At 39.1% G+C, this 26886-nt stretch overlaps 1 protein-coding gene across 3 annotated transcripts in view; it reads right to left on the minus strand.

Annotated features, from left to right (window-relative positions):
• Window positions 1-461: 461 nt before the first annotated feature.
• Window positions 462-26886, minus strand: part of LOC128822023 (transducin-like enhancer protein 4) — a 96941-nt gene continuing 70516 nt past the window's right edge. For 2 of the 3 annotated variants that reach the window (XM_054003503.1, XM_054003502.1), the window contains exons 9-20: window positions 14295-14414; window positions 13696-13749; window positions 12537-12689; window positions 11226-11358; window positions 10920-11113; window positions 10653-10729; window positions 7249-7498; window positions 5928-6175; window positions 4895-5042; window positions 4115-4265; window positions 3720-3796; window positions 462-2200 (exon numbers count right to left, since the gene is read on the minus strand). In XM_054003503.1, coding sequence (XP_053859478.1) covers window positions 2093-2200; window positions 3720-3796; window positions 4115-4265; window positions 4895-5042; window positions 5928-6175; window positions 7249-7498; window positions 10653-10729; window positions 10920-11113; window positions 11226-11358; window positions 12537-12689; window positions 13696-13749; window positions 14295-14414 — 1713 coding nt within the window. In that variant the 3' untranslated portion in view covers window positions 462-2092. The remainder of the gene's footprint in view (window positions 2201-3719; window positions 3797-4114; window positions 4266-4894; window positions 5043-5927; window positions 6176-7248; window positions 7499-10652; window positions 10730-10919; window positions 11114-11225; window positions 11359-12536; window positions 12690-13695; window positions 13750-14294; window positions 14415-26886) is intronic. The other variant, XM_054003504.1, reaches the window with a different exon arrangement.

The raw sequence follows: 26886 nt of genomic DNA on the forward strand, positions 1-26886 counted from the left end.
CTAAATCCAAATGTCAGTGAGAGAAGACTGTGAGCACAAACAAACTTTAGGTCTGGATGAGGAAACCCTGGTGTGATGCTGCATTGCAACACCCCTCCCAAATCCTGCTGAGCTTCACATACTCATTGGGCATGTGAGTAGTAACGGTGCTCAATTTCACTCTCTCCCAAGGTATGGGACAGATTTGTCAGATAGGAAACCACAAAACTGGGAAGAGGCAAACTCTTAGGTGACAGGCAAAGTCTGATGCCTCTAAGTGTTCAGAGTCAGTGCAGTCAGGTAACGTGAGAAACTGTAAATTCATAGGTTTCACTATCTCAGTTGAAACTCTACACTGTGTTTCAGTGGCAAAACCACAAGTATCTGTAGTGGTATGTTCCGTGACTGAATGGCTGCACGTGTGACTGAGATTATCACAAGCATGACAATGAGGGAGGAGAAAAATAAAAGAAAAATGCATCTTAGAAGTTACTTATGTTTAATGCTTAAAAGTCTGAATGCACAAACAATAATCTACCATTATAGAAGTACTGGTGGTCAATACAATGCATTAGAACTATGTACAATGACACAGTTTAGTATCAAAATCTTTCTACAATGTAGAGTATTACGAAACTGTTAATGACATCAAACACTAAGCACTTAAGACACCATTTTTTGCTACCACATTTGGAACTTCAATAAACAGTCCATTTTAACTTGCAGCATCAATCCATTTCTAGTATGAAATTAAGTAATTTTCTACTTATACAATAAGATTTATCTACACGGGTCTCTTGATTTTGATCCATAGCAGCAAAGGCACTGTACATCAGCAGATCCACAGACTTAAAGATTTTTTTTTTAAAGCATTCAAAAAAAAAAAAAAAAAAAAAAAAGGAAGTCACAGATCATAGTTTAACAGCAACAACAACAACATAAAAAGATAACATGTTGTCTCTGGCACAATGGCTCAGTCTGCGTCCGTCTTAGGGACATCCAATCAAGACTTGGATTGAACTGCTGGCGAACAAAGCAAGTCCTTATCCCAATGAGAATCCATTCCTTTTTAGTACATTGGAATGAGTATTCTTGTAAATCCTACCTCAGAGGTCATTGCTTTTGTAGTTTGTATATTGGTAGGCATCCATTCTTATTTCAGTGCAGTTTCCAAAGAACATATCAAATATTTTTCATAATCTCTTGTAATTGAAAAATTGCCCAAAGACACATATCCCCATTTTCAAGGAAACATTGCAAAAGTTTCCAGAAGTAACAAAGGTGATTCTTTGAGGCAACTTATTGTACTCTCTACAATATAACAAAGAGAGGTGTTTATATTAAAAAACCTAGCTTGACACCAAAATGCTTTATGTTTATCAACAGAAGAGCATTGAGAACAAATCTGTACACAAGATGCTATATTAACATTGCAAATATATAAATTAGCACATTCTTACTTAAAAGGAATTTAATTTAGATGTGAACTGAATTTGCCATTCATCACAGGCATGTAGATCACTGGCTACAGTTTGCAGTTTCCTAAGTTTCCAAGACTGTCTAAAATAGTTAAGATACAGCATCTTCCCACCAAATAATTATACTGCAATAACACTTAGAGGTTTCATCCAAGAACAGGACTAAAAAATATAACAAAGTTTATTTTTTTAAATAGAAACTACAAGTCTATTTAGTGTAATTTTAACTATCTCCTGAACATCCTTCTCCAAGATCCCCAATTTATTCACCTGCAAAAACACAAGTATATGATGCATCTTTCAAACTAAAGCCGGGCCAGACAGCTTTATTTAGTCAGTTCATTGTTAGAAAGCCTTCTTTAAACAAAATTAATACATTAAAGCTATAATACATAATTAAAAAGTCATGGTCACCGTTATGTATGCTTATTCCATCTTCTTCCAAGTAGATAACTGACAATTTAGTGTCACAAGTTCTTAATGAACATTCATAAATCAATATCAAGTTAAGAAGGTAAAAATAAATTCTACAACTGTGATGAGCATTTAAATTTTCAGTTTAGAAAGGAAAAAAAAAAAAAGAATATACAGCAAAGTGCTAGGAGAAGGAGTTCTGTCTGCATTCAGATTTGCCTCTAATAAATAACTTCATAGACTGTAGCTTTCTTGTCCCCAGAGCCAGTGACAATGTATTTGTCATCCACAGAGATATCACAGCTAAGCACAGATGAGGATTCTTTGGACTACAAGAAAAAAGAAAAGGAAAAAGAAACTTATATCTTTCCAGTTCTTCAATCCTGAAGAGTTTGAAGATTAATTGGAAGAATTTACACATAGGGAATACATGAAAAGGTCATAAAAATATCAGTACCATAGTGGCAAAATTTTTTTAAAAACTTTTGCTCCACAGAAATATCTATTTTAAAGTAAAGCAGTGGTAGAAAGGGATGTGAATATTATGGACCTACAGGTAATCTATCAATCAATCAAACAGAACTAGTCCTTTCTATAAACTTTACATGGAATGAGCATTTATTAATATTTTATGCATTCTATTTGCATAAAAATTAATGAATGAAAATCCATCTTCTCCCCATTTCTTCTGTTGTAAACAAGAAATTCATACAGAGAAACACTTCAAAGCCCTCGCTACCCACAGGTGTGAAACAAAGAGACACCACAGAAATAACTGTATCTCCTCTCACTGCTTCTCCAACACAAGAAGACAAAAGCTTTGCACAAAGAAATTTAATTATCACAGAGGACACAAGTAGGAGAAGACACTGTGGTGGAACAGATACACAACAAGTGGATGGCAAACAGGATACAGCAGGTTGCACTAGCTCTGTCTCTTCTGGCTTTGCTGTCTGTTCTAAGATGAAGTGTATGCATTGCCACATTCACCTTGCTGTTTCAGTGCGTGTTTTCTTTCCATAATATATGTCCACACCATTTTCTGCCTGTTACCACAAGAGCTAATCACTTTTAAGGGGGATGTGCTCTTGTTAGGATGATTTGGGCTGTCTGTGGGGATTGATTCTAGAAATGGATAGCCTCTACTATAGATCCTACCTTTCTCATGTCAAGGTAAATTGCACTGTCTCCAAAAGTGGAGACATGGCAGCCATCGGTACACATGAGAGTGGTCATTTAAACTAGAGCCAGTTAGCAGTTAAATTTAATAAAAATATTCCCAACCTAGACATGCCTGCAGGTAAGAGAATGGAAAGACACACCAAAAATCCCACTTTTCTATAGTGGCACAGGAATGCCATTAAAACTGGCCACAGAGGGACTATGGAGAGGCTACAGCTTCCAGTTACACTTCAATGGGCCCCCCTGTATTGCTTCAGTTTTCAGCTCAGGAGTCTGCTGGTCCAATCCATCAACACATCTCATCCAAGAAAAATATACATGTTGAATATGACTTCCACTGGTTTAGCTGCATTTTGGACCTTCAGTGCCTGTTCACCTAATGACATGACTTGGGTATTGTATTCCACCAATATGCAGAAGAAGGTGAGAAAGAAGGGTATAAGAAAAATTTTAGATTAAAGGGCTACTTTACTGTAAGACCTGAATTAATGAAATAGTAGAAAAGACAAAAGCATTTCTTTCCCTAATAACAGACAAACTCTTTAAGGACTACAGTAATTATCTGCATTTCCACCTGAAAACAACTCAGGCTACTGACACACCCTACCATGCGCAGCTCTACTGCACTGTAATGTCTGTGGAAAATAGCTTCTAGGAGATTATTACCTGGAATATACTGGCTCCATAAGGTGTTCTCCAAGCATTAAGAAGATTATCTTTTCCAGTGCTTACAAACCATTTGCCTGCAATAGATTGTTTAAATGTTATTGCTGCATTTTAAGGAATACACCTCCAGAAACAGATGATTATAACAAAGCCTTCACACATATCCAAAGAACAGTAACATTTTCATCTGCACTACGATGTTCCATCACTAAATAAGCAGTACATAGAAAAAAGTAATCAGATAAGAGTTTTTAGAATAAACTTAATACTTAAATTTAATACCTAATTTTAAACTATACTCCCTAATTTAATAACTATATTGCACTTTCATTTAAAGGTAACCTTGAATTAATTTTTCGTGAAGGAAAACACTGATTTTTGAACCATTTGCTTACCACAGTGAGCAAACTTGAGTGACAACACACAGCTCTCATGAAGATGCAGCTGATACTTGTCCGGCTTAGTAACATGCAGCACCTCAACATTGCTGTTCTCCATTCCTACTGCCAACCACTCACCAGTTGGACAATAGCCCAGTGAGAAGATCTGTAATTAGCACAGCATATGCTTCAATCAGTAAAGGAATGAGCTTGAGATATTCAAAACTGACCCTTGCTACAGTGCTAGCACTATGCAAAGTCACATTTTTGGTCTACTGCAGTTTTAAAAACATGATAATCCAATGACTGCAGTAATCAAGATAAATTAGTTCATGCAAACACAGCTGCAAAACTATGCTATTAAATGTTATTAAAACTGCAATAGTGAAGTACTGAATCAAACTATAAAAGTTAATGTCCAAGCTTATCTGACAGCATTTAAAAATATTTTCATATATACATTTTTGAACTTGAATCTACAGAAATGGAAGATTGCAGAGAGGAACATTTTAATCTGGCACTTGTTTTAGAAAATTGAGTCTCTGTTACTCCCATGGGAGAGGTACTAATCTGTCAAACACTCATAATCCAGAAAGACATTTAGCTGCCACAAGAAAAAAAAAACAAAAAACCAAAAACGAGAGTATGGAATATGAGACTAACTGAAAAATTCTTTGGAATTCTCTTTAAGACTGCTTATTTTGCTTATAAAGAAGGGAAAAATTTAAAAGTGCTTGCTTGTTTTAAAAAACCATGAGAAATCTTGTTAACATGCCAAAGGTTCTGAGACTGAACCTGTGATGTGAAGTCATGTTGCTGTAGCTGTCTCCCTTCTCTGAGATCCCAGGATCTCACTGTATTGTCCAGACCTCCTGTCCACAATTTGGTACCATCATTAGAAATGTCAATACAGCTTGCTCCATCTGTGTGGCCCTGAAATTGCCTGAAAATATTAAAAGAAGATCAGCACATTCTGAGCAAAAATACAAATACCTTCTTTCAGTCCCTGAGTTCTAACTTAAATTCCAGTAGCAATCCCAGATGAATACAAACTCTGGGACAATCATGTGAGTTTTGTGATGAATTGATGATGCAATCAGGCCAGACAGCTAATGTGATTTCAAAAAGAACACTTTAAGAGTCAGGTACTCTGGAAATCTCTAGTGCTGGCTGTGTGATACCCACTACTCAACTTAAAATAGTAGTTCCCCTTAGCATGATCAGCGAAATTACTTTAGTTTAAGAAAAAATGTGCAGGTCACTGCAGTTAAAAAAAAAAAAAGAGCAGTCTACATGGTAACATCAGTTAATAAAAGCTTGACTTACATGCAACGCTGATATTGTATGTAACAACATATACACAGTGCAGTGCACAGAGAAGCTCTGTGTGCCCAGCTCTTAGCATATTGTCTATCAGTGTTGAGCATCAATCCTTAGTCCCAAAGGGCTAAGTCTGCAATGCAGTAATTTACACATATCTTTATGCAAGACATATTCACTGGATCTCAAATTAAAGGAATTAGAGAGAGAGCAGTGTATTGCATGGAAACAGAAACAACAATCTGTTCAAGGAATCTACAGCAGTACTGAGATCAGCTGATATTTAGGGAATTATAGTTATGGGCTGATCAAAAGCTTGGAACTATGGAACTCTCAAAACCTACACATAATCACATAGACTTTTGTCAAGGTATTACCATGGCTGTGCTGAACAACAAAATATTGGAAGCATCTTTGCATGCAGAAAAGAGAATACATATGTAAAAGCACATTTACGGCTGTGCCAAACAGTTCTCCCCAACTTGATGATCCAGTTTGGTCGACCTACCTTACTAAAGTCTGGTTATGCAGATCCCACACTGCAATGTTGCCATCGCTACAGCAAGAGAAACAGACCTTGGAATCAGGGCTGATAGCTAGGGCATAGCAAGCTGGAGCAGAAGATGTCAGCTCTGCTTTGATGCGAGGAGTTGGAGCTGCCAAGTCCCAAATGGATAACGTGCTGGCTTCCCCACCAACAATCAGGGTGCGGCCGTCAGGGAGCAATCTGCAGGAACGGATGTAGTTGTCTCTGTTCTGTGGAGACAGAAGCCATCAAGAGATTACTCATGAGGAAAGAAAACAGCATTAACATGAGAGCAGAAATCCATAAAAGTATTGTATTCCCTCCTGGTTTTAATGAGCCATTTATACTTATGACAATGATAAAGTGTATTAATGCCAGAAAATTACATGACATTAGGGAAGTACTTCAACTTGATCTACAAAATTCAGTAGTGAGAGATATTTAATCTTAATTAGCATCAAAATGCAAAGACCTGAACCCAGCCCAAAACAATTCAGGATAGCTGAATTTGACAGCTGGTGTAGAAAGTTGCATTTTCATACTCTGTTTATTTCAGCACATTAACCTCTCAGCATGGGGGAGTACCAAATTCCCTGCAGACTTTCCCCCTTCCCATTCCAATGAGACTTGCTGCCACCATCTAGGAGATGTCAGAGGAAAATATTTGGGCAATTTTATTCACTTGTGTAGCAATTCATTGTAAGCCTACATGTACTGCACAGTTTTCATTTTACTGCCTCTGTAACAAACAGCAACATCTTAGCAAGAACTGGTAAACGACAAGAGAAAAACTGCTAACAATAGTTCATCTTGTTAGCACATTCAAGTAATTTGTAAATAGCATTCAGGGATATTTTCAATTGCCACATTAAGACAGATCAATGCATTTGTACACATATACAGATACAAAATATGCGACACAATCCCCAAATAGTCTCAGAAAATACAGCTGCAAGACAGCAATTTTTAGCATGATTGGGTATCAACAAGCTGTAAGACTGCCAGCAAATGCCAAAGTTTATAAGCAATATTTGTTGTGCTGTCTTTGATCTTTCCTCCTACCACAATTTTAGAATATTAAAAATGTTTTGATTCTTTGTGGGGGAAAAAACCCAAAAGTATGGTGAGGAACATACTTCATCCTCAGTTCTAACAGAAACAACAAAATTACAAATGCAATACCAACCTGTGATACCATGACAGCAATCAAATACCCACTTGCCCTTTACACCTTAGTGGTATCACTGTAATCTTAACACAACATCCTATCTTCTTTCAGTGTTGTATGCTGCTATTCACCTACCAGGCAGTCCAGCTGAGAGACAGGGCTCTTGTTGCCAGGGTGGCTGATGTCCCAAACCTTGACACACCCCTTCCCACCCGTGTACACATGTCTCGTGGGGTTGCTGATGGTAACTGCACACACAACTTCCCCGTGGTTCAGGGTGTTGATCTGACGGGCATGGCGAGGGATTCCTGGACCGATGAGGGCATCAGGAGGGAAAGGAACTGGCTGCATCTGACCATCTGCACTTACATGAAATGAGTATGCTCTGAGGGGAAAAAAAATAAGGGGATGATTTAAGGAGTTTTACTTCAAGACTGTTTAGGAAAACAGAATCAAATATGTGCTTCCCCTGCAGGCATTCAGGTTGTGCCCTCAGCTCAATTTTTTCACAGATATTTCACAGAATATTCTGAGCTGGAAGGGACCCTCAAGGATCATCAAAAGTGAATTGTGGTATGGGGACTGAACACATGACCTTAGTGTTATTAGCACCATGCTTTACTCAACTGGGCTAATATCATGTATTTTAATCACATAAGAAAAAAACATTTATTTATCTGTAGCATGGCCCTCCAAGCACAAACACAGGAGGTCAGCTTTTAATGTGGAAAGTCAAGCACCAATCAAATGAACTTTTACAACTCACATTATGATGATTTCTGGCATGAGTGAGGCTATATGACACCACTCTTAACTTTGGATGGGGATATCACAGCATGCAAAGACGGGAAGGAAGGTTAGGTCAGGGCCCTCTGGAAGACAGAAATAGTTGGCTGGTTGCTGCCAGAGCATGGTGGGTACCTGCCTGCCAGGGGACATTTGGCTGCTCACTTTACTGACTCTTATGTGGCAGCTTCAGATGGACTGCTGCCAATCTGTCCTGAATGTACCATGGGCCCCGGGCCCCTTGAGCAAAACTGCTCAGCACTGTACCTAAGGGTGTAGTGAAACTTCCACCAACACTGAGGAGTTAAGTCCTCAAGGTATGGTTGCTGACAGCTGACATGACAGACCAGCTAAAATGCACTGCAATGGAATTTTTTGCTTTGTGAGTTGTTTTGGGTTTGGGCTTTTTTTTTTTGTTTGTTTTGCTTTTTTTTTTTTTGTTTTGTTTTTGTTTTGGTTTTTTTTTGTGTGGACTCAACACAACTGCTACAGCTCCCAATTTCTCTTGCCAAAATCAGGCCTCTCACTGAGAAAGAATCTGTTCTGTGATTGCCACTTATGCCACTAGTGAATAACCTATCAACAGCTGTATCTCAAAGTATTTTCCAGGGAGAACAGTTAAGTTGTGATATTGCCTTGTTCTGAGATGCTACTTGATACATCGCATCTATTACAAGAGCACAACATTTTTAAGAGGGTTTACCTATACATATCAAGGTATGCTTACTGGAAGGCTTTAATTTTCTTAGACCTAAAACATCATCATAATGCTCATGAAAAATCCATTGTCACAACAATGGGATGAGAAGATCTCACAGAGAAATTGTTTTATGAGAATCCTTTGTAAGTTCACTTCCTTAATGGATACTTCAAAGCGACTAAAGAAGGCAGTATTCACAATTAAAACTACTGAATTTGTCATTTAAGATTCATAATGCACTAGATCAATAATTTTCAGTGGGACAAAATGCATTAGCTATCTTTCTTATTTATATACTATCTGTCAGTATTTATATACTGTACAATACTCAGGAGTTGATACAATACTGAAGTGAAAAGAGAGTTATTAGGGGCCAGATCCCAAATGTACCATATGCTGCCCACTTCATTTCAGGACACTCAACAGTGCAGAGAACTTACATAGATTTCCCCCTAAGGTAAAAATGGAGTAGATGAGAAAATAATAATCCTGGAAGATGTGACAGCTATCATGCTCAAGACAGAGAAAAGTCAATACAATCATGCTGAAAGAACCACAGAATTTAAAAGTTTCAAGCCCTCTGGTAGACAAATGACAGTTATATTTAAATGTTTAGAATAGACATCAACAGAGCAACAACATTCAAAAATCTTGGAGATAAACCAGAATTGAAGTTTTTTGATTTCAGTTTGCCCCATGTTTTATTCCTCTCAGTTTTAACAAAAGAAAGATGTGAGCAGGGATATCTCTAAAACCCTGCAATTGCCATTTCTCTCAACACAGCAAGCAAAGTCTAGTAGATCCAGAGACACTTCTTTCCAGGTGACTGACTCCATCAGGGATGAACTTAAATTCAGCAAGCATTTGAACATTACATCAATACATTTCTTAGAGCCCACTGTATATAATGGATTAAGATCTGTGCCCCACAGAATTTTTACTGCAAGCAGCTGGTCTGTAAGCTGCTGTACATCAATTTCCATACCTGCCTTATGCAATCACCTAACAGAGTAGCTCAAGTAGCAGAAAAATACATGAAGGTTGCCAGTGTGAGATGCCTGAGAGATCTGGACCTGGCTCATGATTTGTGGGACGTGTGTACACAAGGAGTTACAGGCACTAGGCCGGATTACTTGTCACTGTATGTTGTTAATCCTGTGCATCTGCAAGCTCACTGGCAGGTAAGCGTATGCATTTACTCATACAAATCCAGGGGTATGACTAACCCAACCACTCCTACACAAAAGCATTCACACATAAAAGAGCTTGAGAAGGACTGGTACCAAAAGCCCTTGACCATCAAACTTTCCAATATGAACTGGTCACTGTCTCCCAGAAGTGTGACAAGGAAGGGGAACTGAATGAACCTTAAAGAATATCTGGATCAATATATATTTATAGCTTGTTTGTTTATAGCCAGTTTGTATAGCTGCTTTAGTCCTTCTCCTCTCTACCTCAAGAGGAATGTGAGCAGAGAGTTCTTTCTCTCTGTAATTTTTCTTCCAAGGCTCACAACATGAAAAGACTGGTAAATCAGGTCACACTATACAGGTCAGTTCCATCAAGGATGAATCTGAATATTATCATAAAATAATTCTTTCCAGTATTTTCAATCAAACAAAACATTCCAGTATTCCTTTTTTCTGCACACAGCTGCTAAGCTTGCAAGTAATTGCAAGGCTTTTGTGAACAAAGAAATGATTTTTTTTTAATGAGAAGCAGAGTACAGTAGAGATGGAAAGCTGAGATCCCATTCCAGCTTCCATTTCCATAAACAACCAACCAGTCAGATTTGAAGTTCATCTCCTTTTTCCATTTATTTCTGTCTCCTTTACTTTGTATCACTCAGTCCATGTCAACTGCTATTAGTCTTCAAAACAAATTCACAGATGCAACTTTTAAGATTACACAGTGACTCTCCTGCTCTTGCTGAATAGCTATACTTATTTCTATTCACACAATAGTTTTCAGTAGCTAAGGGGAATTCCAACCAGCAAGGGAACATGACTTCCAAGAGATGATTGACTTTTAAAGCTGAATGTTTGATACTCACGGTTTTCCTCCTGGGATGCCTGTGAGATTAGGAGGGATGCCTGGGACTCGCATATGATGATGCGGATCAAAACCAACCTGTAGTTTTCCCCAGGCAAAACAAAAAGGTGTATTAAAGTAAGAGTTAGGCAAAGGAAGACTATTTAATTCATGTTAGCCATAGCATACTCCCCAAACCACAAAATGAACGAACTAGAGTTAACCCCACAGGTCTTTTATTTCATATAAACAGCTCTCAGAACTAAATGCACTAACGGCAAACACTTACCACTGGAGATCGCCCGTAAGCTGCTGCTGCTGCTGCTGCTGCAGCTGCTGCACTCATTTGAGGGGAAATATTGTGTAGACCAGCATAGGCAGCTCCAGGGCTGGTCAGCTCCCCGTTCATACCAGCGTGTGGCACGATACCAAATGGAGTAGGATAAGGACACGGTACTGCCATAGGTGTCCTTAAACCTGAAGCTATAAGAAGAGGGGAGGAAGTGAGAAGTCACAGAGGCATTCTTGTCATTAGAGATTTAAAGGGAGTCTGACAAGGGACAAATGGTCACCACCGAAATATACAGACACTAACCTATCGGGTCCACACCTGGAGGTTTGCCGGGCACTGGCCTCAGTCCGGGAGTGGAGTTGCTGCCTGGAGTTGGGGCATCAGTCCGTGGAGTAGGGGTATTTGATTTAGACACAGGAGTGGTAGATTTCTCATTCTAATCACCAAGAAGCAAAAAGGAAGAGAGTTTGTAAAGTATTTTATCTTTATAGATAGTGATTAATGATATTAGTGGTATTTAGCATTTGGGTTTGGGTTTCAACAGTCCCTGGCAATGAAGAGAAGATGCAAAGACACTGAAAAAGACAGAATGGCTTTGGAAATTAACTACAGCCTTCACTGCTTTTCTCATCAGGAGAATCTGTATGATTCAGAATGAGGAAAATGACTGAAAATCATTTCCCTCTGACAATTGGCAGCATATGTGAAATCAGTCAGTGGTCTCACTATGCTCATGGACCTGCTCCCATTATAATTTTCTGTTAGGAATGGACAAGAAGAGTAGGAAAAAAATCCCCAAACTGACCGACTACTCATACCCAAGTGTGGTGCGAAACACAGGATGAAGACAGTGACGGGTATAAAGTCAGGAACTGTGCAGTACTGCTCTTGTGACAGGCTCGTTCATCAGACACACCACTGATTCCCAGGCCTGAACCTGTCATTCCATCACCCTTCATGAACACTATATTCAGTTTAAGCTTTCTTTTTATTTATTTTATTTCTTTAAGTAATTGCATATCCTGCCCTGTGAAGAACCAAGAAGGGAATTACTGTGCAGCTCAGGTAGGTGATTAACTGTGGCCACAAACAGGAAAGGAAAGAACACCCCTTGCAGGCAGCTCTTTTCTTTTGCATTTTGATTTGCGATGCAAGTCAAGGAAGGCTCTTGTAAATAACAGATTACTTTTTAGATAGAAAATAAAAATTATTGTTGTTGTATATAGCCTGGTAATTCAAACAAAGCTAACAACCAAATCACATCCAAGCAGGGAACTGAATTTGCTATAAACCACAGCACAGGAAAACAGCTCAAGAAACCCCTGTGTACTTTTATTTATTCTCAGAATAACAGTTCTTCATATGGGGGTGGAGAAAAATATCTCTCAGAACACCATCTACTCAGACCACCAGTGAAAATAACCTCTTCCTATCCCAAAAGACTGTGGACTTTCTATTAGACTCCCTTGAAAAGATAAATTAAACTAATACTAAATTGAAGTTTCAAAGTGCTTTATTGACAGCTGTGGAAATACAAATTGTGTCCAGACAGTAATCTGGTAAGCATGTATTTCAGCCTATGATTAGGGGTCAGAAGCATTTTGTAGCACTTACAAGGCTAAGTTCTTTGGATTTGGAGGAAGGAGTACTGCTAGAGGATGCAATAGATGCCGGACTAATTGGTGCATCTTTTTTCAGCAGTCGAGTCTTGTCCAAGCCATTTTCCCGTGGAGAGTGTGCTGGGCTTCCACGGGGAGAAGAAGGATCCTAAATATCAGGAATATAGGTTAGCATAAAAACTTCATACTAGCCACTAGTTCTTGTCTTGAGCAGCCCTCTGATGCCTTAAGTTTTAGCTTTCATATTTTCCAGATTCTGTACTGCATTAGTATATAGCTCTGAACTTCATATGAAGTGTTAGCAAGTTCTCCTCACAGTTTAGGCAAAACAATCCTTTTCCAGCCTGAGAACCAAGGACACTGTTACAGCCTCAGGTCCAGAGTGTATAAACAACAGCGAAGTTGAGGACAGCAGTCTGGGAGGATGTGACTTCATAACCTGAAGCTGTAATTGGACAATTAACCCTATTATGTAAATGGACCAAAACTTACAAAAGTGTGAAAACTCATGCCCAGGAGTCCATCTTGGGTGGAGCCATGGCTGGGCTCTTGTACTGCCCAAGATGTATTCTTTAAAGGCTTTTAAATAAATACCTACTTTATTCCTTTAACTCTGTCTAGCCTCTGTAGCCTCCCAAGGCATCACCTCAATTTGGAATGAAGATCTGTCCTAGAAGTGACATATTCCTTCCATTCTTAATTGATTTAGCTGATATGATTGTAAAATTGAGAGGGATAATGAAGGAAAATTTGTTTTTTAAAAAAAAATTCTTAAAATTTGATGCCATTAAACCACTAAAGATAATGCCAAAAATCTATGGGTACTGAAATAGGCAAGTAAATCTATTTTTTCAAGTGATAGATTAAAAAGAATTGATGTATTTGGCAGACCTGATAAGGTTCACACATGAAGTGATGGCCAAAGTGAAAGAAAAGACAGACACTCTTACAAGCTTTGCAGAAGTCCTTACAACTTTGTGGAAGTAAATAACTTCAGTTCTGATTTGTATTCTAAAGAGGATATGAGTGGATTCTGTCAGGCATTTCTAGTTCAAATGCCATAATCCTATTCATAAAACCAATATGCACAGAAACCACTGAAGATACCCTCACCACCATTTCTGTAAGGTTGAAAAAAACATCATTGTGTATACCTCATTGGAAACATCAACTACCAAGTTGTCATCACTCTTTTCACCATCGCTGTCCTGCAATGACAAATCACAATGTGTTAAACAAAATTTATTTCATATGCAATGTCTTTTAATAACTATGAAAACATAGGAAGGCTGCTCACAAATCTGCAGTGTACCATTCACTTTTACCAAACTTTATGTGGTAATACAATTCAAGTCTTTCGGTCATCTACAGGGCTTCTGCTTAGCAGGCTGCCACAACTACAGCAGTTTTGCCAGTTTTCACAATGGTGGAGAAGGACATGGGATGAAAATCTTCATCCCAGGTGGCATTGCACTATACAGCTGAGTCAAGATAGACTTCATTAACAAGTCCCGGCCTAAGTAAAGCTCAGCACTACTGTCACACAACTTCCAGGTGCTTTGCATTTATATTGTTAAAAACAGTATCAATCATATGCACCAAAACATTTAATCCAGCAGAGACACTAGAGGTAGGCAGCAAAAACCAGTTAAAATCTGACCCTCATTTTAAAATTAGTTATGCAGCAGAAATCAGGTGAAATTATAGAGGAACACTGAAGTTCAACACTGCACAACGTAGACAATCTACTCACATAACGAGCTGCTATTTCCTTCTCTTCTGTTTTCTGTTTTTTACTATCTGAAGAATAATCTGTTGAATTTCTGTGCTTTTCTGCTGTTCTGAAACTGGCTGAGGGAGATACAGAAGAGCTCTGTAGTCCAAAAAGAGAAGAAAGCATAATCAGGCCCTGACTATTCACAACAGTGGTTCATTTGTCACCACCCCTCAATACATCTTACGCTGATAGTATGATCGGAAGCTGTTCTCACAGACAGTACATTGGGTTTTAACCAGTGACAGCTACCCAGCAAGTGTCTTATACTAAAAACTGCACTATGTATTGGTGATCAACTGACAAATCATAGTGGCTATCTGCACTGCCAGTGGGATGAATTTTATGAATACTGTGCACTGGGTCTTGTTTTGGTTTGTTTCCTCTACAAATACGCAGGGTTAAGTCAATAGTCCCAGAAGAGGGGTGTGTGTTTGCACATGTGTGTGTGTTTGCCTGTATAAATCAAAAAGAACAAAGAGGCTCAAGGCAAGTCACACTTCAGCAAACATTTGAATGAAGATTTCTACCGAAGAAAGAAGCAAGCTTTTGAACAGTTTTGGAGCAGGCAAGAACAGGAGAAAACACCTTAACTAATTTTATTTTGCTGCCTTTTACAACTACAGGCTATGCCTGCAGCAGACAGAAACAAAACACAGACTAGCTCAGTGATTCTCTTGCTATTCTACAGTGTTCACCTAGTAATGATTGCTAAAGAGCACACATATGAACAGGAGAGAAAGGAAGATAATGTGTACTTTATGCACTATCATCCAACAACTCCACTCTATTCCGTTAAACAAGGAAGGCAACATTTATCAAATTCTGCAATATTTCCAAGGCTTTGTGGAGCCTGTATCTTCATATACAAAAAAGGAAACAATGAAAGATGCAACATTCCCTCTGGGACTGATTTTAGTAGCAGCAGCAGTTTTGGCCCTAATTCAAGAAAGCATTTAAGCATGCACTAAACTTTATCTCACTCTGAAGTCAGTGGTTGAACGCACATAAGCAAGGATGTGTTCAGGCTTTTTGCAGAATGGGAAATGACAGCAATGGAGATGAAAATAATTGCCAGTTGAAATCCTGCTGACTGTTTCCATCTCTGTCCTTCATTTTTACTGGGGTGGTGAGGAACAACCAAAGAAGTCCTGACTGATGGATTTTAGATCCTCCCATTCATCCAGAAACACTTGTTTTTTTTTTCTCTCCATGCATGGACAGCTGTTTTTCCACATAAAACTGTACTATATAGCAATTTGGTTTTGGGGTTTTTAGTACAGCTATTTACACAAATACAAACCAAGAAATTAACATTTACACTGAGTAACTTCTGTTCCATCACTATTACAAAATTTCTTCTTTTTCTTATTATATCACAAGCTTCTGGTAAGGATTACAAAAACTTAACCACAGAAATTAAGCTGTGGTCATTGCCCAAGTCACACAAGAGAATGTTACTACCTACTGCGATACAGCTGAAATTTCCAGCTCTTGAGAACAGCAGCTTAGGTTAATGAGTGGTAGAATTTGCAAAAATCTTCCATATTTTTGACTGGTAATTGTAAATTACCCTCTAAGAACATTGAGAGGAAATAAAAATTTTAGAACAAAGCTAGTGTTGAAGGCACAGCCTGTGCCTTTCCTATACTGTGCAAATACATCTTAAAATCCTAATTTAGTTTTAAAGCAGATCATTAATCAACGATTATAGCAAATAACACAAACTAACAAAGTTATTTTTTGCTCTGAAGTGACAACACATGTTAAGACATTTGGAGACAGCAGTGCCAGGGTACAGAAGCCCTTATAATAAAGGCCAAGTAGAAACACAACATTAAATGAACTGATGACTTGAAAAATGTATTTGTTCCTGCAATGATATAGCATAGCCTTTTGCAAAAGATTTTTATACTAAGCTCCTATTACATTTATATTTATTTAGAATTTGGAAGGCAGTAGCTTGTAATGTGAATTCAATTCATTATTTCTCAACTTTACCCTACAGAAAGCAATTTGCTTTAAAACGAAGGAAAATAATCACCAATAAACTACAAATTAAAGTGGTGTCTAAAGAATTAAACTACTGCACTTATTTGAATAAAAATATTTATTTTCATAAATCTGAAGCCATACAGTTCCATTTTTCACAATCTGGTTAGCTATGTGCTATAGATACCATTTTAATCTTTGATTTCACTACTTAATAAAGTAATAAATTGAAGGTCCCTACTAGAAAGATGAAGCAGCTAATTATCACTAGCACATTAAAGGATGAGAACCACATTGGGCACTGGGGCAATACACAGCGCTTAATGGTTTTACTCCTTGATGGATCTGACCTTATACCAATATGAAAGGATCCTCCTGCAGTATTCTTACCTGACATTAGCAGAAAAAACTGAGACAGCAGGCAGAACCTCCTTCACCAATCTGAAATTAGGCTAGTGTACTAGGACTGACATTATTTTGCCTCACGAGTCAATTACTACAAACCAAATCTAAACACTCCCACTTTTAACTGTCACACCCCTTTCCTTGCACCAATACCCCTGCAGAACTGCCTTCTTTTCCCTTCAACATGAAATGCACTTGCCACATTAAGATCAGCAACTTCATGGGATGGATCTCTGATACTTTTGCTGATAGATCTAAATTTATCTCTTATGCTAAGTAATAAAGATATGTCACATACACAGACAATGAGCTATGGTCTAGATCTTCCTATGGACCTAATGCCTACTATGTTCACTCTGTGAGAGACAACAGTATTACTCATACTGAGTTCCCTCTATTGTTTGTAACAGCTTTTCAGTCTGTAAGCACTGACAAGGACCTACCTTCATTGAGAAATACTGGGATGTAACAATGTCCTCATGGTTTCCACTGACATCAGATTCCTGCAAATAATCCTGTACCCACCCACACCTTGGCTCCTGAGTGTGCCAGCCCACAAACTCCATAGGAGGTCCTTATATCTGCAGATGGTGAAAGAAAACCCCATCAAAACACACTGCTCAGCTGATATATTCTGCCCTGTTCAATGATTAAAACACCAGTGCTCTCCTAACAGCTGCCTTTAAGAAGCTGGAATAGGATAGTTACTTAGAGAAATTAAGTGATTCAGCACTGTGACTTGGCAGGCTGTAACTTAATGGGCCAGAGTCCTTGTTTTAGTAACTATTAAAATTTACAGAGAAATGAAGTCTTTTTACACTGCTGTTTTCTTCAATAAAATGCATTAATCTACTAGAAGAGTAGCATTTTCCTACTAAACAATGCTGAGTTTGCTCACATGTAATAATTATATCACACATAGGAAAAAACACTCTTTGGTGAAAGTAGGTTACACTTAGTTTGTGTTTGAGCAAAACATACCAGTTTTTCATTTTCTGCTTCGGTGGAACATTTTTATTCATGGTAAATACATCACAAAATGCTGACAAAAAAACAGTGAACATACACATTTATAGAAAGGCTGAGCACATCACCATGTTCACATAATTTACTTAAGAAGTAGAACAGTGCCTTTCTAGTGCTGCTCCCACAGTATTTTTCATACTAGGCTATAGAGCATAGCATGCTATGATTCAGTCTCTGTTTTGGGCAGTGCTGAGCACGTGCTAACTGAAATGGTCTCCCACCAGAAGGATTGTGCTGTTTTCTCTCCAACACCATCAGAATGCTGCTCCTGGCGGAGTATCAGTGCCATACAGGTGCAAATTAAACCAGTATCCAGAGAGCCACACAAGCCTCCTATGCAGCCATAAAATTCTTACCCACATACTCACTGTCTGTTTGGGATAATTGCTAGGGGGGGAAAAAAAACCATCACTGTTTTACCCCCACCTTTTACTGGAATTTAGCTGTATCAACATATGCAGCTCACACTGTAATGTGGCAGCAATCAGTGTGCAAATCATAAATCAAATTGTACAGCCACCCAGCTGCAAGCCTCAACTCCCCATATGCTGACTTCTCCAGATAAGACCTGGCCTGAGCACACTAAGTGATAATTAAATGAAATCAGTGTTAAAAGTAATGACTAGAGATGACAAGATGAAAAGCCTTCCTACACGTTAAAGCTGGTAACTCTTTAAAGCATTCACGAGTATGACCATTCCCCAGTGTACCCTTACTACTATGCCAAAATGATGTATTTGGAGTGGAATAATTAAAACAATAATTCCCAACAAAGTGGGAATTACAAGATAATTGACCATACTGAAGTATTAAGCAAACTGCAGTAAAAGCCAAGGATGCTCAACACTAAGGTCAATTACAGTATAATTATCTGAATGACATTATTGCTGTTATAAAGACTGTTGAAAGTATAAAAGAAACTATAAAAATGGATACAATACGCATCACAGTGAAATGACCAGGCAGTAATGCTGCTTTGTGTTGGCCGATGCCAATGTTGTAGATGGAAGTAACAGCACTGGAACTTGTACTCAGGCACTGCCCTAGGTTTGGACTTGGAGCACTAAGCTGCCTAAGACTGTAAGCTTATATCAGAGGTGAAAAAAAAAAAAAAGAAAGTAAGAAATTAGGGTTAAGACTTCTGGCACCCTAAGGGTGAGATGAAGATTGCTCTGGCATGAGGTGGGAGATGTCCCACCAGATAGGTGATGCCAGGGCAGAAGAAAAAGAGGCAGTGTAAATACAGCCCAGAAGACCACGTGCTCAGGGAGGAAACTGCAGCCAAGGGCTCCCACACAGCAAGCATAAGGGCTCTAAGGTAACACCAGTCTACCTGTTTAAAAAATGAATTCATTTAGATACATCTATATGCAGAGAAGCATTACTTTGATTAAACTCAGGAATATGGTGTGAAATGTTGTGGGTTGATCTACAGATACCATAATGGAGCATCTGCATAGTAACTCTACCTCCTGAAGTCACCCACACTCACACAGCCATTTTGTTGCTGGCAATGTTATTATTATTATTACTACATCCTAGTATCTGCATGGATGGACATTTCGTCCTCTTTGCTTCAATTTTTCAACACACACTCTCTGCAGCCCTTAGACAAGCAGATTTTACCATGCCCTGACCTTAAGGTTTATGTAGTGGGTCATGATCAGGCTGACACAGTCAGGCAGTACAACCAGGACCACAGCACTACCAAAAATGGTTCATCAGAGGATGCTGGCAGGCAAGTGTCAATCCCACATGTGTCACTCACTGGTCATGGTGGACTTCTTTAATATTTTCAAGTCCCCCTTTTCCAAACTTGTCTCTCTGCTTGCCCAACCTAAAAAAAAACCCTTTTGTTAAATCTTACTCACTGCCTTTTCTCTATGGCTGCATTTTCTGATTCCAGAAAAAGCCTCAGAAATTGTCAGTGAAAAATGCAACTGACTAGCTAGGAAAGATACAGAACAAAGCTGGTTTTAATATCACATGACCTGGTCTGAGCTAACTGCATCAAGCGTGTGACAAGTATTTTTAATATAAACTATGATTAAAATGCAAACTTTGAAGTTTTATATAGCATTTTTAACCACTAATTAACTTCACTAATTGCAAAATGAATGAAGTTAATTAGAGGATAAGAGTGCCATAAAAAAACATCAAAGTCTGGATGTGCAGTGCTGCCTGCAAGAGCAATGAGAAGACCATAAAAAAGTCCAGAAAAAAGAGAATATGCAGGGTCGGCAGTCTTCAAAATCTAAGCATTCTCATAAGTGTTACGTCAAGAGAAATATAGATTTGTGTGTTTATTATGTATATGTGTGTGTAACTTCATAAAAATGCCCATGTAACTGTTTACACTAGTGACCTGCTTGCCATTGGTGCTACCACTGGAGCACTTAATCTGAGCTAATTAAAAACATTAAAGTCTAGATGCTATGAAATGGGTGATAAAACGAAGCAATAAACTACTACAGTTGCACACATTAATTCCAGTCGTATTTCAGTATATTCTTATCAAGTTGCTGGAAAAGCTGAGAGGGCCACACAGCAATAGTTCAAGATACCTAGCAATTTTGATGTATAATCCTATCAGCATGTGATAATGCTTCTCTGGCTCCTCCTGGTGTACAGGTTCATACTAGTGACAAAGTAGATGTTTAAAGCAATGGTCAGGTTTGATAGCTAGTCTTTTGCAGATGGATTTTTGCAATAAATCCTTTAAAATACAGCTTCTCCACTGATCATTGGCTGAAGGACATAACATGCATAAGGCCTAATCACTACTTGACACTGTGAGGGTCAAAGGATGGGGATAACTAATGCAGCTTTAAGACAAGCAGTGGAGCAGCAGAAGAACACAGATGAAAGTGGAAAAAGGAAGGCCAGGTTTAGGTTAAGGTATATCCTAGCAAAGGCACATTAAGATAGTGAAATCAAATGTGCAAAGAGGAACAAGCACCCTTTGGTAAAGCAGAACAGTTTGAACAGGACTTGGTTTCAGAAGGGAACAAAAGAAAAAGAAACAGATGGCAGGAAAAAGAGTTAAACATTTCTGATAGGTTTACAGAAGCCTCCAAGTTCACAATATTACATTTACTAGGAAGTCTGTTCTCACCCACATTTTGCTACTCATTAACATTGAATTTAATTGACAGTGAGACAACCTGGGCACTGTCAAACATCCACCCCCACTCAATCTACAGAGAAATTCACTTGATCCATTCTCTCCATTCACCACCCTGTGATTCTATCTCCTCCCTTGACCAGACCCTAAAATAACAATACATGCTTCAGAACATAGCAGAGTAGGTAAATTGGATGGGGTGAAAAGATTTGTAAGAAGCTGATAAGGTACAAATTGCAACTGCTATAGACAATAGCATAGGTGAGCCCCAGGGCTTATGCAGTCTGCAAAGGAATATCAACCCTAATGATTCCAGAAAGGAGAAGTGTTCCACCACCACAAGCCCGGAGATGCTACCAGAGGAAAATGTCCCACTGGCATTTTAGAAAGTGTGAAAATCTAAGACACACCTGCATGTTGGTCATCAAAGACTGCAAGCCTCTAAATGTTACTGTAACTGAAATCAGAGTTATTCAAAGGGAAGGGTCGAAGGTCATCAAAGTTACAGAAATTCAGGGTAAATATCTTCGGAAACCTGAGGAATTGAGCAGTGCCAAGGAAATGTGAAACTATAGTCCTCCTCTCCTCAAATATTTATTTGGGGTTCCAATTACTGATCTTTCATGCTATTTCCTTTAGCAGAGACCTGAAACAATTTGAGCAGCTCTAACAAAACAGAAACACAAACAGAGAATAGAGACTATGGGCAGTTAACTAGGCAGAAAGAGCAAGGGAAAGCATGTAATCACAGAGTAAGAGAAAAAGCTCATCTAGCTGAAGCATTCAATACAGCAATTTAATTGTGGGCTCACCATCATGAAAGAGAGAGAGAGAAGAATAGCCACCAGTCTGTGTTACAGGTTTTGAATCACTGACATGCCATGAGGCAAGGAAAAGCAGCAGCACTCCATTACTGTTCTTCAAAAGCCAATGACGGACATGCATAAAAATTCCCAACATCCAACATATCTCCAGAATATCAACACTAATTATTTTTTCACAGCAACTGCATTCAAACAGAATACACAAGGATACTTGGTTAGTTTTCAGAATTCTATAAAACACTACAGAGGGAATGTTTTATGATAACCATTAAAGGCTTGTGTCAGTATGCTTACACTCTTTTCCTGCAAGAATCAGGAAATCCCTCTGAAGAATAACTGGGTTTCGCTCAGAGTCCTCTTTTCAGACCAAGCACCATAGAAGAACTGTTATCCTTCCACTTTGCAAAGTGATTGAAATGGACTGTAAGGCACAGAGCCAAGTTGAATGCAAACACTTTCCTGCAGCATCTCAAGGCACAAGGTTTATAAAAATCCCTTCAGTACTGGCAACAAAAGTTAGGAGGTAAAAAATACACACATCTACACCCCCTAAATTTTCCATGTTCAAGCAGCAAAATGATCAGACCTTAAGTGTTGCTTTCTCCAGGGATATTTTAGTAGATTCAGTTTTCATGAGGCAGGTCCTAACAACTTTCTCCTGGGACTTACATTCCCTATCTATTCTCCATTTTGACCAGAAGGATCTAACCTACTGCTAATGTGCGTTTTTTTTTTTTTTTGTTGCTTTAAAACCACAGAGATCACATCTGAAGACAGTCCCACAAGACACTCAATTTAGCTTCCCTCCATCAGCTACTGTGCCCCAGTATCCTACATTTTCAGTTTTGATTCTATCTAACAAAGGCTATATTCATGGCAAAGACATCAGTTTTGAGCCTTCACATTTCTGCTCCCTTCCAATCTATCCATATGTACCAAGCCTCCAGGGAAAAACGCTTTCATTTTCTTCCCTTCTGCTTGTTTGTCTCTAAAGGATTTTATAGTTGTCTTGCTGCAGAGGTGGCCTAGGAGATGATAAGAAGACAAAGCAAATTGTTGTTTTAACTGAATAATTCACAAATGGAACTGATGATCTCTTTCTACATGTTATGACTAGTTATCTCCCTTATCCCCGTTCGTAATCATATTTGTTCCTGATTTGATCAGTAGAAAAGTGATGGGGAAAAAAACAGCCTTCAAAATGCTACCATGATTACAAAAAGCCCCCTAAAATTCAACAGAAACACTCACTCCACATCCTGACTGCTTCTGTTAGCAGAAACACATTCATATGTTTTTCTCCAGTATTAAGCAAGAGATTACCAATTTGGTCCTCTCTTCTCCATTAGGTTTTGTGTGGCTTCTGAAGACCTGATTTATTTTCTGGGTTTTTTTAGTACCCTACACAATTTAGGAAGCCACAGACACTGGTAAGTGTCCACTGAAAACAGAATTTCTTATCCAACCAAACTCTTAACTGGGTGTGTGAATAAAACATAACTGGGTGCTATTAAATGTTTGCAGATTCCATGTCATGCTGATTCTGAAACAAAACATTCTCTTAACCATCTATTAAAAGTATCTTCCATAAAAAAATCTTTGAGTGCTACTTTTCTCCTCTCTGCCCGAATAATATCCTAGCCCATTATATCTGCCTCACTTCATCTACCCTCACTTACTCATGTTCCCAAGACCCTTGTTCAGGAAATTATCCCATTTCCTATTCAGGAAAGCACTTGAGCAGATGCCAGATTTGAGACACACACTTTGATCTTATGGAAGTCACAAAGCAGAAAAAGAAATCAGTGGAATGTATGTATGTGCTGAACTTTAGATGCCTACTGTGCACTATTCTGAATCTGGACCTCAGCCTACTGCAAAAATAATGGTCCTCAGTTTCATTCTTCACTAATGAACTCTGCTAAGTGGAATAGATGGGGGAGGGGTGGGAACACAGATTCTGCAGTCATCCTTAAAGCAGTTACATCAGTATATAATAGCACATCATAAGTGTAACACCTACTTTTGAAGACTGAAAAAATAAAACACATGGTCCTTTCTGCCAGAATTTTAGATGCATTACAACTCCTGAACATCACAGAGCTTTGCCAAGAGAAGCAGCAGTAGCTTCTACTTCTCTGGGCATTCCATTATTTATATTAGATAGGTCTCACTGTTTATTTTTAAAATGTTAAAAGCACAATCAAATACTGACTTCAGGCTAGCTGGAAATGTTTTGATGTTAGCAATGAGTAGCCAATACATTTTTAATTCAGGTTAGAGAAAAGGAAAAGCAAAAATCTCCCTCTTGTACTCCCCCTGCACTCTGCCAAGTAGTTAAATGTGATTAACTTGGTATGCACGCACATGACCTTCTATTCTATTCAAATTAGTTATTTTAGGTAATTTCTGAAGACTCTTGTCTCTCATTTAAGTGCTTCATAATACGATTCATCTTTCCACTTGCTTTTAAGGGAAGACTACAGTAATATTCCTAAAACAGCATTCTGGCAAATGCTCCTGAATTATGTAATTCACTAGGTTCAACTCTACTGTTAAAATAATTTTCAAGACGGATATAATACATTATTATTACAGTTACACAATCCTGAATTGAATTTTCCTTTGATGAATTGCTAACACTCTAATACTGAAATTGATCTGTTTTAAAAATCTCATGTGAAAGGTTTTTAAAATACCATACATGCTCAGGCTCTTTATTTTAAATAGTTTAGAAATGAGCTGGTGGAAACAGGGGACTAAAAAAAAGTCTTATGTTCTCTAATCTAGCATTAAGTACATGTTAAAGAACACCAAGCATGTTTCCAAGCAATACTTATGGTGTGGATTTAGATCTGCAAAGACCTTATATTTAATCAAGGTTCCAGGAAACCATTTTAAAAATTCATTTATAAAACAAAAGGAAAGATGTTTATTTCCATGTGGGATGTCTCTGGAGAAGCTGGCAAGTAACAAGTTTATTAAAATGACAAGTTCAATGTACTTTTCTTGTTGACTGTAAATAATCTCCCTGTGAGCCAATTAGGAGTGTGGAGATCAAAGGCCCAAGAAGCACTATAAAAGCTGGAATTACAGGGTTAAGGGAGAGCCTCCACAGGCTCCTTCAATACATATAATTTCCTTTAGGCACCCACTGACTGGGTGAAACAGTGCAGACATGCATTTTTTTACTTGCTTTGGAGTACAGCAAAAACCAACACCCCCATTTTAAAGGACACCTAAATAGGCAGCTTGATCTTATGCACAGTCAAGAATGAATTTAGTTGTAAACAGTGATCCAGGTGAGAAGGTTAAAAGGAGCTGAGATGAACACATGGGGTGACTTATAAAATGGGCTTCTCTGTTGGGAAGTTACTAAATCTCAAATTACAATAGTTTGTCAGTGCATTTCTTCTCCATAACAGCTTACCAAGATCATTCCTTTTCAAGGCACTGCTCAGAATACCTAACAAAGTGTTTCCTAATGCAAGGCTTGACTACAATGATGATCTCTGCACACATCATCTTCAAATTTGAAGAGTGAGTGGGGCTTTACATTGAGTACACAGAGCACTGCCTGCATGTCTTTAGCCAGAACTTAAGACGCTGAGCTGGAAGTCACACCACTGTTTACTGAGCAATATCTGAGCTGCTTGAGTTTCCTTGCACTGCAACCTTGCTTATTCTTGGTAATGGGCTAAGTCCTGTTTTAAGATAGAAAACCTTGAATTTTAAAGTGGGTCTTCACTACTGTTTCCTGCGAACATGGGGACAGATTCTGAACTTATCTAGTCTGTCCCCCTTCATTTCACTGCCTTTCCTTGCCCCTTTCATATTACAGGGTTCAAGTGCAGGACAAGCTTTCATTATTTGTTGTGACAGATAATACCAACAGAATGCTCACTGTGCATAGACTTTAGTTCTGACAGAAAATGCAGATTTTCATTTAAAGACACCTAGAGCACCAGAAGGAGCCTTTACAGTAAGAAAGTGTAACAAACTCTTTCACAGCAGGCACAACTGTATCCAGCCCATGATGGAAATCCTTCTTCCCTGCCTGTATGCTCTCCCCACTGGGCACTTTCACTACTGACAAAAATCACATTCCCACATCCACCTCTAGGGCTGCTCCCCTCCAGCAGCCTTGCAGGAAGTCTGGAAGAGTCTTCCAGCTGTGCAGCAGCTGGGCTTGCTGGGCACCTTGCTAACAGTCAGTGGAGCACAATGCCCAAAATCCTTATCTGCAGCTGAACAATCTTGCTCCATGCACAGAAAGTGGCAGAGCCTTGCCTGTGTGGCCCTAGGCTGGAAGTAACACAGAGGAAGAGTTCAGGCATAGTGCCGGGATGTCTAGAGCCACTGCTGCTGGTGGGTGGTGTGGCCCTAAGAGGGGCTAACATTAACCCTGGGGCTTCAGCGCTGTTCTTTGTTACATAGTGTATATATGCTGTGTGACAGCTGGTTAGCCCAGGGTGAGCAACACAATCAAACACAAACTCCCTTTGCCAGGAACCTCCCAACAGTGCCGTGGCTTCTGCTGATTCAGCTACATATCACAGAATCACAGAATATGGTGAGTTGGAAGACACTCACAAGGATAATCGGGTCCAACTCCTGACCTCGCACAGCACCGCCCTCAAGGGTCACACCATGTGCCAGAGAGCACACACTAAATGCTTCTTGAACTTTGTCAGGCTTGGTGCTGTGACCATTTTCCTGGTGAGCTGTTCCAGTGCCCAACCACCCACTGCAAGAAGAACCTCTTCCTAACAGCCAACATAAACCTCCCCTGTCACTTCAGGCCGTTCCCTCAGGTTCTGTCACTGGTCACCAAAGAGAAGAGATCAGTGACTTCCCTTCCTCTTCCTCTCATGAGGAAGTTGTAATTGCAATGAGGGCTCCCCTCAGTCTCCTTTTCTCCAGGCTGAACAGACCAAGTGACCTCAGCCACTGCTCATATGGCTTCACCTCAAAGGCCCTTCACCATCCTCACTGGCCTCCTTTAAATGCTCTCTAACAGTTTAATGTCTGTCTCATATTCTGTAGCCCAAACCAGCCCCCAGCACTGGAGGTGAGGCTGCCCCAGCTCAGAGCAGAGCAAAACAATTCCCTCCCTTGCCTGGCTGGTGATGCTGTGCCTGATGCACCCCAGGACAGGGTTGGCCCTCCTGGCTGCCAGGGCACTGCTGACCCATGTTCA

Source organism: Vidua macroura, chromosome Z, assembly GCF_024509145.1.
Source record: "Vidua macroura isolate BioBank_ID:100142 chromosome Z, ASM2450914v1, whole genome shotgun sequence".
Classification (NCBI taxonomy): domain Eukaryota; kingdom Metazoa; phylum Chordata; class Aves; order Passeriformes; family Viduidae; genus Vidua; species Vidua macroura.